The following is a 14,487-nucleotide window of genomic DNA, read 5'->3' as shown; positions in this document are numbered from 1 at the left end:
CGATGTTATGTGATACGGTATGACAAATATCTCGCAGCCAGTTCTGATAACGTCTGGCTGTGTGTGTTCATCATGCCCTGAGCATCGTGGGAAAATATTCAATGCCATTGTTCTGATATTGTCAGAATTAATAGGTAAATTTACACGTGACACCCATGGGCGCAGACATATTAGCATTATGGAATGTGACCCCGAGCACAGCAGGTGTTCTTCCAATGTATTTGAATAGAAGAATTCCTCCTTTGATGCAAAATAAGTTACTTGTCGCAAGTTAATAATATTATGGTAAGAGTTTCCGTAGATAAATATTTTTTTCCGTAGATAAATAGTTTTGAAATTACGTTTTGATGATATTGTGAAGAAATTAAGATAACATAATATTTAATAAATTTGCAATGCACAAAAAATTAATGTCTATCAAAATTGCGGTCAAAAATACTATTTCAATTCAAAATTACTAAGACTTGAATAGCGAGGTCACCACCGGGGGTCAGAGAACAGGCTCGAGGTTACACTCACATTGATACGCATTGGTCACGTGTCCAGAAAATTTTCCCGTGAAAATTTACCTATTAATCTTGACTGACATTGTTGAATGATTCACCCAGGTTAAAGGAACAATCCGATACAATCACATAATTGTATCTTATTAGAAAACCCGTTATCAAGCACGAATCACGTTAAAACAAACTCATATAGACCACAAAAACGAATAAAAACAGTCTGCTCTCAACACCCAATTCATGCGGCAAAATTGCCTGTGGCAATGGCGTCATGGTTAATTGTGCTCAATTGTCGTCAGCCTTCATTGTGTTACAGACTATTTCGGTGCCCGGGAAATTTGAATATCGCGTGGTGAGAGACGGCTGTTTTATTCGTTTTTATGGTCAATGTGAGTTTGTTTTAAATACAACCATGTGATTCGTGCTTTATAATTTGTTTTTCTAACATATGAGGCATAATGTTGTGATTGCCGGAGTGTTCCTTTAAATAAGAAGAAAACAAACATAAAAAGGAGCTCAACTGAGGCATGTCTTTGAACAAGTCGTGTTCAGCGGACACAACATCAGTGTCTCAAATCTAGCTTCAAACCACACGTCTTGCACTAGAACCTTAGTGTCTGGAAGTATCCTGTAACATGTCTTGGTGTATAGCCTGGAGAGGTGTCTTCAAAATGAGGACATGTCTTAAATCGCGCCTTCAAACACTAGACGCATGTTTTATTTTGTAAACTAAATCTAATATTGGAACTAAAATATACAACTCATTTTGCTACGTTGCGTCCGAAAACTTCCGACTTCATCAGGCATCTGCCGCCGCCGTCACAACACCTGACGTCAGAAAACATCATCAATCAGATGCCTGATGAAGTCCGAAGTTTTCGGACGCAACGTAGTTGCAAATTTTAGATTTAATTTACAAAATAAAGTTTTGAACTACTGGATGAATATTCTACACCAAGATATAAGACGCATAAATGAAAAAGATATGTCTGAAATAATATTAGGCACTGTTGTTTAGAAATATATTTACAGTGTAACGAGTCGTTTATACACTCTTAAAATTATTTTATTCAACTTGAGTAAAAAGGTCACAACTCAACAAATTGAGTAAAATTACTCAAATTGAGGAAATAATACTCAACATTGAGCTCATACTGATAAATAGTACTCAACATTGAGTGTTCCAAGAGAATACTGGATAAAAGCTTCCCCTCGGTAAGCAATTTCAAGTTTGTGAGAAATAAGAAAAGTTAAACACGAGGGTATTATTTATTAGTATGAGCTCAATGTTGTGTATTATTTACTCAATTTGAGTAATTTTCTCTTACTTTGTTGAGTTGTGACCATTTTACTCAATTTGAGTAAAGAGTGTATCGACATGGTTTCCGCATATAAATTGTGAACACTAGATATCTATTAACCACAATGTACTAACCCTTACCATGTAACACCCATAAAGCATCTTACGCAATATGGCAAAATGGCGGAAACGTCGACAATGAAGGCTTTTTAATACCTCTATTAACGTCTTATTGAGTTAATCATGTGTGCAATGCCTCCTCTCCTTTTACGTGACAAGTAATGAAAAACATTGAACATGTTGAAGTGTTTAAAAAGTATTAGCACTTGTGTTTAGAGTGTGTACAATGGCGGCATAAGCATTAAACGTTAAGGGGACGAGCAAGTTAATGGTTTGAATTTAGGGGTATGTGATTTTTAGGGTGGGGGTCCTCTCTGTCCCCGCTTCCACCGCGGGTTAAACTCAACAAATTCAACTAAGGTTTAAGAGTAAGACTCATTAACTCTAGAACTACGAAGAGGGGGGGGGGTGGGGGTTTTAACACCCCAAGATTTTGTTATCAGTCATAAAAAACGCACGTGTTTACGCCCAAACGACCTGAGCTAATCGCTCATTTTAGAGATAAATTTTTACCCCAGCACCTTACCGGGTTATGACCGGTTATCAAAGATGACCATATAATAGAGGGGTTGGTGAAGCCCACCATTTTGGTTTCTACAACAAAATCAACGATTTTCATTTCGCTCTTGTGAAATTATTTCAAGAGCTACTTACTTTTTATTTGTTAGGTAAAAAATAGTCATTTGCTTTTATATCTAGGAGAAAAAACGATGAAAATCGCATTTTTGTAGAATTTTTTGCCGAAAATCAATTTTGCATATACTTTTGTACATAGCCAGAATTTCCGAGATTTGCATGGGCGCCCTCACATTATGACGTCATATATAGCAACATTATGCGCATAATGTTTGTACTTAATTTTGGTATCACTGGTTAGAAGAGACCCTTAGCTATACATTGGTACCAAATACAACGGTATATAACCCCCCTCTTCGTAGTCAGTGTTACAAAATATGGCTCAGTAGTTCTAGGGTTAACCCAGCAAGCACAAAAATGTTTTTTAAACGTTATGAACGTGTTATAAACATTAAATGGCGGGTTATATAAAGGTCATGTTTTTTTTTCAAAATTTTATATTAAAAAACAACATCATTTTAAAATGTTGTTAAAATTACATTGTAAACAGTTTGGCAAAATATTTTGAAATAGGATTATGTTAGAATGCTTTGCACCCGCGGTTAGTTATGCATTTAGCAGTTTTAAAGTTTTCAACAATGTTTTTTGAATGTTATTAAAACGTCCTATACCTTTTATATAACCCGACAGTTAAACGTTTTCAGTGAAACATTTTATGTTTACTGGGAAGTACCTAAACGTACTCGTATAAATAGGGCTGTATTGTGAGAGTTTAAGAACGAAACTTTGAATTTACAATCATTTTTACTAAATGTCTAACATTGGGCAATAAACCATAAAAGTATAACATCGCTTTTTAATGTTTTTTGAATCGTAAGTACAAACATTTGGTATTACGGTTTTAATATCCACATAACAGTTCTTACATATGGTTGTAATATATTTAATTGTAATATAGTTATATCGGTGAATACATGGGCTACTTAAGTTCATAAAGGGCACTTGCGTCTCCATCACGGGTTTGTCGCACTATCCACGACCTTTAGATAAAGTACGTAGTGGATGCAGTTTTTGGCAGTCATTTGTAGAAAGATGTGGCGACTTGTCGGCGGAATCTACACCGCAATTAAAGTCATCAGTGGTTGACATGAAATACTTTAATTTGCACGTGAACGGGGTAGTAACGTCTAGTTGATGTCACTTCAACTACAGCTGTAACCAACGAGCACTCTTAAATCACGTCATATTCGCGTCGTGCGGTTCATGTAATTTCGTTCACGTAAGGAAATGGTTCAGGAAATTTAATTCTGTCATTTGTTGTGCATGCGCAAGAGGTGAATATTGCACGGGATTTGTGAACGTGTAACGTCTAGTTGATGTCTCTTCAACCGCAGCTGTAACCAATAGGCACTCTTAAATCACGTCATATGAGCGTCACTTGTTCATGTAACTGCGTTTACGTACGGAAATCTAATCCTGTAATTAGTTATGCATGCACAAAAGGCCAATGACTTTAATCCTAGGGAGTCAATGACTTACATCCGGGACTTACGCAGGAGGTACATTTTCCGTAACAGTCCTACCGCCGTTAGCACCAGCAGTTCGCTCCTGCACAACCGATCGTCCTTCCCCAGAAGACACGTCTGGACCGACTTTATTCGAATAACAACACGGAAACGCTTTCCTGAAGTATTTACGGAAATTCTCTCCCATAAAGGCATATATAAACGGATTAAGACACGAGTTTGCGTACGCCAAACATCGGGCAAACGTTACCATCGACGTGGCTGCTTTTGTCCGCGGGTAATTGCCGCCAACACGAATCCACAAGTTGATGACATGGAATGGCATCCAGCACACCGTAAACACGATTACAACAACCAAAATCATATAGGTTATTTTACGTTTCTGACGTGTCTGACGTTCCTGTGCTTGAGCATTTGTGACGGCATCCGGCACAACTTGAACCCATAATTTGATCAGCATACTTGAGTAACAGACGCAAATTATGGTTAGAGGTATGACATAGATAACGATGAATGTATACACGACCACACCTGCGAAAAAGTGGGAAAGAAAATAGAAAAAATGTCAGATTATGAAACTTCAAAAGTACCACTAATTGATTGAGAAGTTCTACCTCAATTTTTAAGCTCAGACGAGTCTTCAATCAAGTAATTAATCTTAAAACCACGACCCATCTCTTTGAGCGTGTAACCCTGTGAATCTGGCCTCGGATGGACGGCAGTCGCAGGACGTCACCGATCAGAGGATTTGCGACCTATAACAATCCTGGAAAAAATTGTTGGCACACTTGTACGACAGAAATGCGTGCCCTATCAAAATTGGAAAGACGAGTAAAACAGAGGGTCTCACGGACCTGATTACAACATAGATTTGTCCAACATTGAATTGGGGGGGGGTGGGGGCGGGCAGTACCAAAGAACAGGCAAAGTGTGACATCATTTTTTTCAGGATTGTAGTCACTAGACTTGACTCAATAGACGTGTGTCATCTCATTAAAAGGCTTTGATTAAGAGCTACCAAATAACACCATTTTTGAATGTTTTGCCCCGCCAGTCCTGTGTATATGTGCAATGATAGATTGACTACGATACCGCTCTTTTCAAAGACACTACGGTGCGAGTGATTGTATGCAAATTCTATAGAATTACGAACCAGGTCTTTATCCATGTTCTTTGATAAAGTTCAATGTAGAGGAACGACGTAACGTCTAGTGCAGGGAAATACATTTACAAATATAGTGTAAACCCATTGCTATGGTATTTAGTCCTGTTATTTATTGAGGTTATTGTCACAACGACCAAGCGTCTCATGTTTAGCGATCAATATGCTTGATTGGTTCTTAGTTGGTTTCAAATCGTTTGTAGGACACAACAATGGCTATAATCTGAATCTGTTCTTCATAAATCCCCATATTGTGCAATCACAAGTGAGCAGATACTGATCAGATGCAGAAAATCACCCATAGTGATACAATAGATGTTGACAAAGAGTTGGAACAAACTACAGATTTGAGGATAGAACGAAAACCAAATCAAAGATTTGAACTGAGCCATTTAGTAGGATCCAGAATGAAAGTCCCGTTCTCGGTTTGAGGAAAAGGAGTTTTGAAGGTGTTTTTTTAATAGATTTGAGGACGCTGAATAAATTGAGAGGGGTCTGACCCATCGAAAAATAAGGGGAACTCTCGCTAGAAGGCGTTTTTCGAAATGGCCGCCAAAATCCCTACATATCCCCATAACTTGGTCAGAGAAGCACCTAGCAGCACGATTCTGATGTCTATACCCATGTTTTCATGGTCAAGGAATCAACTTGAGTCATTTACAACAACCTAGGACCTATCATTCCAAGATGGCTGCTAAAATTTCAAAATGGCCGCCTAAATCCAGACTGGCGTAATGTCATAGGTAGTTTGTAGTTTGCACACGAGATATAGCCAAATTAATTTTCACTGGCCGCCATTTTGAAATTTTGGCAGCCATCTTGGAATGATAGGTCCTAGGTTGTTGTAAATGACTCGATTGGATTCCTTGACGCTGAAAACATAGGTATAGACATTTTTGGCGGCCATTTTGAGAACGGGACTTCCATTCTGGACCCTACTAACTGTGCATCGTAATGTCTAGGATTATAGTGTCTTGTATTCAATATTGAGACATGTCTAGATAACCATGATAACATAAGAAAAATATCTTGCCTTAAGACACAATTTTAGACTCGTCAATATTTGAGCCGTATTTGAGACATAAATCAAATACCTAGACAGAAAATGATATAACAGACACTAAAGTAATAAACAGTGGAATGGAGTCATGCCTATGCTGCAGGACATTTCTGTGTCGATGTCTTTTGAAGTCCATTTCTGGTAAGACATGCCTTATTGTATTAGGTTATGCCTGTATGAGCGTTTGTGTCTTAGATTGTTTCTCCAGGCAAGATAATGTTTGATGTGATCATTTATTAATTTTTCTAACAAAACCTAAGTATGATTTTCAATTGTAGACTTATACAATACCAACAGCTATCATACTAAATATACACACATATATTTTAGTTATTTTTTAACATAGATTTCCCTCATTTTTCATCTTTTTCTGCCTTTTTGTGGTCATTTTTATAAATAATTTGTGTGGTAAATTGATGGCGCTATTTACATATATTTTAAGTTTAAGTTTGCCCAATAAGATGAGTTATTCCTTTTTTTTTGCATGATTATACAAGTGTTTATCCCTTGTAAAGATGCAAACAAGATTTAAGTTAAATAGCGCCATCAGTGTTAAACTGTTCTTAAAAATAAATACAGTTCTACATGCCATCAAACAACCGTGACGTACTTTTTGGGGTGAGTTGGGGTGCGTTTGCATTTGGCACACCTTGTGTACACGTTTTGGTAGCTTTTGGTTTCAGAGCAAATGATGCTAAAATGCTATCAAACTTGCTTGCAATTGTTACAAGCTACATCAGAGCTGAAGCTACATTGTATTACCAAATTAAACTACAGTTTTGCAAGTTGGGGTTTGTCCATATGCATATTGTATGTCTGCCATAGAACATTTGTGTAGAACTGCTCTATTATTTTGCCTCGTGTAAAACAACAATGGACTATCTGAATGCAGACAATGTGACATCATATAGGTCAACTCATTGTTCAGACATGCCCTTGGGGACGTGTCTAAGGGCAAAGTATCATTTTTACAGTGTAACTTTAGTATTAATGCCATAATTATTTGCCATTATGCCTTGTCGATTGTTACATTACATGAATTACATTTGGCTATTCCATTCAAAATCCACACAGAAGGGAGTATCAATTTTGAATAGAATAGACAATTAGGTAACTTCCATTAGACATACTCACTCCACGTGTGGAAGATATTTATAGGTATTTCCATATTACAGGGGGAGCGTGGCTTTCAAATTGACTAACCCTGACATTACATTTGAAAAACAAACCTCCCTTGTGGAAGATATTTTCAAAATCTTTCACATAGGTAGTGTGGATTTCAAATGGAAATGAATAACCCATTGTTATACTGATTATGCGCAGTTTGGTCCTTTACCTTGAAATAAAATTTGACGCAGATGTCTTGGCCAATTTTCCCAGCAGAAGCTGATCGTTCCAAATGTATACTGCTTTCGATATATTGCCATTGGTGTTGAAACCAATATAGAAACTGAAGAGTAAAAATGCACAAAACCATTAAAACCGTTATAACGAAACATTTGATAATACTCTTTGCCATCACCATCATCCTAATCATCATCATCATCATCATCATCATCGTCATCTTCATCATCATCATCATCATCATCATCATCATCATCACCATCATCATCATCATCATCATCATCATCATCATCATTATTGTAGTTTTATTTTGAATATTCACACCATGTTCCTACTTACAGGTCCATATGGAAGCGCTTATGATGGCTGCCAGTTTTGTTGTCCGTGTTCGTAGAGATTTGAGGGGATGAACTATTGCCTGGTATCGGTCCACACTCATAGCAGTAAGGGTTAAACAAGTTGCCTGAGCTGTGACCTGATAGATTTGATTTCAAAACATATGCAATTATTAATTTAAATACTTATTAAAGGAACACTCCGACAATCACAACATTATGGCTTATGTTAGAAAATAATTATCAAGCACGAATCACGTGCTTTTATTTTAAACAAATTGACGTTAAAAACTAATAAAAACAGCCGTCTCTCACCACGCGATATTCAAATTCCCAGGGCACCGAAATTGCTTTTGGCAATGACGTCCCAGTAACACACTGAAAGCTGACGACAATTGAGCATAAATAACCATGACGTCATTGCCACAGCAATTTCGGTGCGGGGATTTTGAATATCGCGTGTTGCGAGCCGGCTGTGTTTATTCCTTTTTATGGTCAATATGAGTTTGTTTCAAATAAAACCATGTGATTCGTGCTTGATAATTTTTTAGTAACATATAAGGCATAATGTTGTGATTGCCTGAGTATTCTTTTAATCTTAAAGCTAACGTATTATGATAAAAGATCGTGGTAATACGAGCAGAGTTGTCGTAACGCCATACATTAAGCAAATAACTGTGACGATCTCAAACAAAAAAGTTCAGTCTGTTCATTGTATTTAATTGCTTTGGTAAGAAGGTGACCACGTGCTAAGATCTCGTTAGAAAAGAAGACATTGACATACATTTGACCAAAAGTAGAATCAGTGCAAGTATCACACAGATAAATCTGTCCAGTAAAAAGCAGAATGTCAGGCGGAGATGTCTTTGGTTATTGATCTCTTGGGATTGACAGTGATAACTATGGACCACAATGGTCTCATTCCTATGACACAGTTCAGTAACCTCAATTAAACAACCATAGTTCAAAATTTGACCTCAAATTGCAGAGTTTGAGTTTTTGTACCTAAATTTTCAAAGGTCATTCAATGAATGTATCAATTTCTTGGGGTTAAAGAACTGTGCCCTGATAGATGAGCATGTTGTGGATCCTAGTGAATTGAGGTATATAACGCCAAGGTCAAAAGCATGATCAAAGTGACCAATTTTGAATGAAGAACATAAAGCGGGTGACATGCAATTGGCACAGGAACAAATAGCTTTGACACATTAACAGTAAAATGGAAAATTTAATCAAAATGTATCTCCGTTGGTTAATTGCTTATTGAACATACAGTAATAATGGACCAGAGGAGGTAGGGGATATATATATATAGGTGATTCTGGAATAGGCTACTATTATAGTTTGTAATTTATTTGCTCTTAATGATTCTCGGTTACTCCAAATAGATACCTGTCATCAATTAAATGAATAACGAATTATAAACCATTAGCTCTAGCATCATTCAGGGAAAAATGGAGTACCCTAGTCAAGCTAGTATGACCATCATATCCTGAATCAGCTCCTCAGGCTTTGTACGAGTATTAAGTTTCTTGCCCAGGGGAATTTCAAGCTCCCACAACTTTTCTACGAGAACAAAAAAGACCCTGCGGGGCTCTATCTCATACCATCAAGCACTCAGGCACCATGCAGTGTCTAGCGCCTTACCGAAAGAGCTAACCAGACAGACACACAGCTGCGTAGCCCAAATGAGATAAATCTCCCCCTTGCCCCTTGGGATGCAGGCCGCCATATTCTTAAGATTGCTAGACATTTGTTTGTACTTTTTAACCCATTTTGACAATTTTCGTCAAATTCCACCCACCCCCTTAGAATCTGTCTTCCCCCTGAAAAAGTCCAGGCTATATGCCACTGGACACATACAGATGAACAGATAAGCAAAGAACAAACACATTAAAGAAACCACCTACCATCTGCATATAATTAACAAATTTACACAGGAAGCTTCCCCATATCCACGAGCCATTTAAAGTAGCGTAGGTACTAGCTGTTGGAGGTACTACAAAGATCAGAAATGAAATATCCGTTGCTGCCAAGTTGACGATGTAAAAGTTTGTCACCGTGTGCATTTTTCCATTTTTGAAGACCACATATATGACAACACTATTTCCTACAACACCAATCAAAGTTACAATACTCAATACTAGAGGAACGAGCCAGTCTTCTAGAGTGAGAGGCGGGCGAGGTCGCGGGCCGAAAATGGGAGGAAATAGCGGCGGAGTATCTGTTGTTATATTGTCCCATACCGTGAAATTATCCACAACTATTTCTGTTGTTGCACTGGTAACGAAACTAGTCGTAGATAAGCTTGTGTCTGTCATCGCTGGCCTATTTCTGCAAAACAGAAATAAAAATACACATCTAATCAGTTTGATACTATTTTGCGATAGAATATCTTTCATCAAACTACTTTGAGCATTACTATTAATATGTGACCAGCCACATCGAAACGCTCGTAAAGTCGGCCCCTGGTCAATTTTCTTTTCTTCCGTGTTTAGAAAATGTATATCATAAGCTTTACAATGATATATCATTTGACTTCAAACGATATCCAGAAGCGGAGTTATGGCTTGTTAAACTTTGCTCCTTCAGTAAAAAGGTACATTATTTTGGTGCTTCAATATATCTCTTTTTCTATATTGCTGGTATTAAATATCAAATGGTCATAATTGGCGGTCACTTCAAATCATCCCCCAAGTCAACGAGGTTCAGGAATGTCTTCTCATTGTTAATTGTTGGTTAACCCACCACTTGAACAGGATTTAGCCAAAGTAAACAAAGACTAAAGCTATTTACTATAAGTATAAGCTTATTATCCTCTTCAACAATAGGATTAAAGATTGGTATTTGACTGGACTGAAATGAGAAACTTGTAGGACAATTATTAGGTACATTTTTAGTACAAGCTTATGCACATTTTGGACTGTAACTCGAAATATAATTTACCAACTTTACGAGCGGTTGGAGATGGATGGTCACATATACAGTACATTCTATGACGCTTTTCGTGGCTACAAAAGTGATGATCAAAGGCTACAATCCAGGAAAGAAAGGTTGGCACACTTTGCCTGTCTGGGGGGAGTCTGTACTCCCGGGTCTGTACTTCACATTATATTGCATGCATGTTTCACTCGCCTCTCCAATTTTGATAGGGCACGCATTTCCATTGTTTTTCCAAGTGTGCCAACTATTTTTTTCCTGGATTGTAGAATAATAGAATAAATGTGCCTAAAGGGTAGACGAGGTAATGTTGGTCGAAGCAACCAAAAAATTGATTTTCATTATCTATATCAATATATTATTGACAAATAACACCTTGATGTTTTGCAAAAGTTCATTCTACAAATATTATACTTTGCAAACGTGCTTAGTTTATTGTTGGAAATGAGTTATGTACGTTTTACAAAAGTGTTATGTTTCAGCCTTCTTTACAAAATAACTCAAGAACCACAGTACCTACAAAAGTAAATCTGTGGTATTTGAATTCTTCTATGCGCTTGCTATGAAATGAGCAATACAGTTTTTGGCAAAACTTTGCGTGAAGCTCCAACATAAAAATATCAAGAGCTATTTTAAGAACCACTTAACCAATACTAGGCTCGTCTGTACTCATTTTAATGCCTCTATAACGCTGATTCCAATTATGGTCATGGAAATTAACAATTCTGAAATTCATGAATTATAGAAAATTGATAGAGAGTTAAAGAAACGGCGGTCTTCATCTAAAAGGAAATTCTTATACCTACATGATATGACAGATTGGTGCGCTTTTCTCGTTTCCTTTTTTGGTACTTATACTTGCTCAATTAATGTTTGTTCAAGCAATTTTGCACTTTGCTGTGTTATTCCTTCTCGGGAGGTATTTTGAGATTTTGATATTCAGATGTCATATAGCAAAAAGACATACGATAAGCGTCCTATGTTTTCATTACTGATATTATCGGTAAGGCGTGGACATTAATGCACGATAGATACATTCATCTTTAGAACACACTCTCATTTCCCTGGATACGCATTGTAGATTGCACTCATTGATAAAAACCTTGTTTCCCCTTTTTGTTATATGCTTTTAGAGACTGAAAAAGCAGTCTTATATGAAAGTTATCGAATGTCTGCTTTAATTAAAAATAGTATTCAACACCATTACAAGGTCTTTGTATGTATCGAATAATACCTACGCTCTGTATAGCGGTAAATAAGATGATGATTTCTGAGCATGCTAAATGCAGAACAGAAAATCACACACAGATTTTGCTTCAATTTAAAACTTTCCAAATGAATAAATGTAATGAAACCCCTTTGGGAGTGAATATGGAATTAACACTAGAATCATTTAAAAAACACAAAGACATGTTTTATTTTTCTTGTTTCATTTGTTATGAATGAATGTAATGAAACCCCTTCGGAGGTGGAGTATGAAATTAGAATCATTGTGATCATTTCAAAAAAGCAAAGACATGTTTTATTTTTATTTTTTTACATCATTTGGTAAAATAACGTAAGAAAGTAAATTTCAGGAGTACAATAAAAACAAAATATGCTCTGATATAGCAATAAAGTATGCTGGAAGGAATATGTATACAAGGGAGTGATCGTTTGTGCGCGCACTTGAGAGTTTCTTAATATAGGGGTAGAGATATACAGGTGTGCATGTGTGGTGTGATAGTTGATGTGAATGTGTGGTGTGTTTGATCAAGAATCTAAAGAATGCTGGTGTGTGGGCGTTATTTGTTTGTATACACCAGTGGAGATCCAGAGTCTGGAAAATGCATATTAGCAGTAACTTTGCTATCTTATAGCCGGTTTCGCTATCTAAGATACACATACTTTGATCAGTACATTTGTCGACAAGGGCTATAGGCAATAAAGGCATACCTCATCACACCGGACGGGTATCTTTAAAGTCGTAAAGTGTTATTTCTATTTTAAATTGGTAAAAGATGCATGGATGGTGTATGCGACATTATGTCTTTATTTTTACAGCTGAATCGATGGGTCAATCTCAAGTTAAATGCCTATGTGGTGCACAAATGTTACAAAACATCACCATGCCAATAGCGAATTACACATGGGCCAAATGAGCAAGATGACAATGGGCCAAATATCCGCAAGCAATACTGAGCCACTAGCTATGTCACCTGGAATAATGCATTCCTGGTAGCCTGAGGTATCTCAGTCTTCTTCACTTCCATTTCCAGTGACATCTCCGGAACGAAGTCGGAGATGGGTCCCATTGCCAACAGCAGGGCACACAGAAAAAGATATTAGCAAATTCTCACTTCATAGCTAGTTCATAACTTTACTCACGGAAAGATAAAACTTAAATATATAAATCATATTTGGCGCGTCAGTTTTAATTTTGAGCACATTTGAAGGTGTAGATTGACTTGATTCGTGAAAGAATCGATCTTCATTAATTTTTACACATCACGCTTTTTCAAGCGAATGTTCTGATCTAGTCTCAATCCTACACTGCAAGGGTTCATTCATCGGGCTCATCACAAACATGTAGTAAAAGAACGGCTAAACCCGAGTGCGAAGAAGACTAAATTTTACCCAGTATTTTTAAATTTAAAAAGAGAAGAAGAATTGCGGAAATGATGTCTTCATAGTGCTAACAAGGTGTGAAAATAATTGCATTTTTTACGGAATGCTTACTTATGACAGCACGACATATACTGAAATCTTTATGAATGCAAGAATGAGATGCCCCTGTAGCCACTGGAGGTAAGATGCCCCGCCTTTGGCAATGTACCGTCGTTTATGACCTTATGAAGATAGGAAAGAAACGGCTACATTCATGTTTGTATTTACAATGACAATCTTATGAAAGAAGTATTATAAAGGTGTAACAGTTTACGTATTGTGCTACTAGTTTTGATTGAAATATCTTAAGCTCGACCCCTCTTCATTTCGAAAGAGTCAAAGAAGTATGTGATGCAAAGGTGAAGTTCGTGCGGTGATATTCAGGTATGTTTCGCAACAGATGGTGCTTCAAGCTAAAAAATCTATTTACATAATTGGCGAATATGACAACAGAAGGCTCATCTTGTGTTGTCACATAACTTTGGATAGAACATGTGGTTGGTGTCTTTGTTATATAATATTCTGTCTGGCGCTATATAGAACATACCTGTAGGGTGAGATTTTTTATGTGCGTAACATCTATAACGATTTGGATATGTTGGATATAATTTTAAAAATTGGGATACCCTTAATCTGAGAAGTGTGACAAACAGAATGCACTTTCCGTATCAAGGAAAACAGAGATGACAATACATGATCTATAATAAGTTTGAGACAATTTTGCGACAAAATATCTTTCAGCAATAATTGGAGACTACGACAACAGAAGGCCCTTCTGGTGTTAGTTGTCGCATAAATATAGATAGAAGTATGTAGTTGGTGTCTTCATTATGCTATTCTGTTTGACACTATTTAGATCACGCCTGTAGGGGCAAGATATGTGCGTGAAATCTATAGCCATCTCGAATATGTTCGATATCAATGTTCAACTCCCGCTACCCCAACTGTGAGAAGTGTTAAAAACAGAACTCAATT

At 37.0% G+C, this 14,487-nt stretch overlaps 1 protein-coding gene across 2 annotated transcripts in view; it reads right to left on the bottom strand.

Annotated features, from left to right (window-relative positions):
• Positions 1-3,433: 3,433 nt before the first annotated feature.
• Positions 3,434-14,487, bottom strand: part of LOC140150626 (G-protein coupled receptor 54-like) — a 142,886-nt gene continuing 131,832 nt past the window's right edge. For both annotated transcript variants that reach the window (XM_072172685.1, XM_072172686.1), the window contains exons 3-6: positions 9,837-10,260; positions 7,931-8,066; positions 7,584-7,697; positions 3,434-4,556 (exon numbers count right to left, since the gene is read on the bottom strand). In XM_072172685.1, coding sequence (XP_072028786.1) covers positions 4,048-4,556; positions 7,584-7,697; positions 7,931-8,066; positions 9,837-10,247 — 1,170 coding nt within the window. In that variant the 5' untranslated portion in view covers positions 10,248-10,260 and the 3' untranslated portion in view covers positions 3,434-4,047. The remainder of the gene's footprint in view (positions 4,557-7,583; positions 7,698-7,930; positions 8,067-9,836; positions 10,261-14,487) is intronic.

This window comes from Amphiura filiformis, chromosome 4 (genome assembly GCF_039555335.1).
Source record: "Amphiura filiformis chromosome 4, Afil_fr2py, whole genome shotgun sequence".
Taxonomy (NCBI): domain Eukaryota; kingdom Metazoa; phylum Echinodermata; class Ophiuroidea; order Amphilepidida; family Amphiuridae; genus Amphiura; species Amphiura filiformis.
This window is presented reverse-complemented; position numbering and strand designations above follow the sequence as displayed.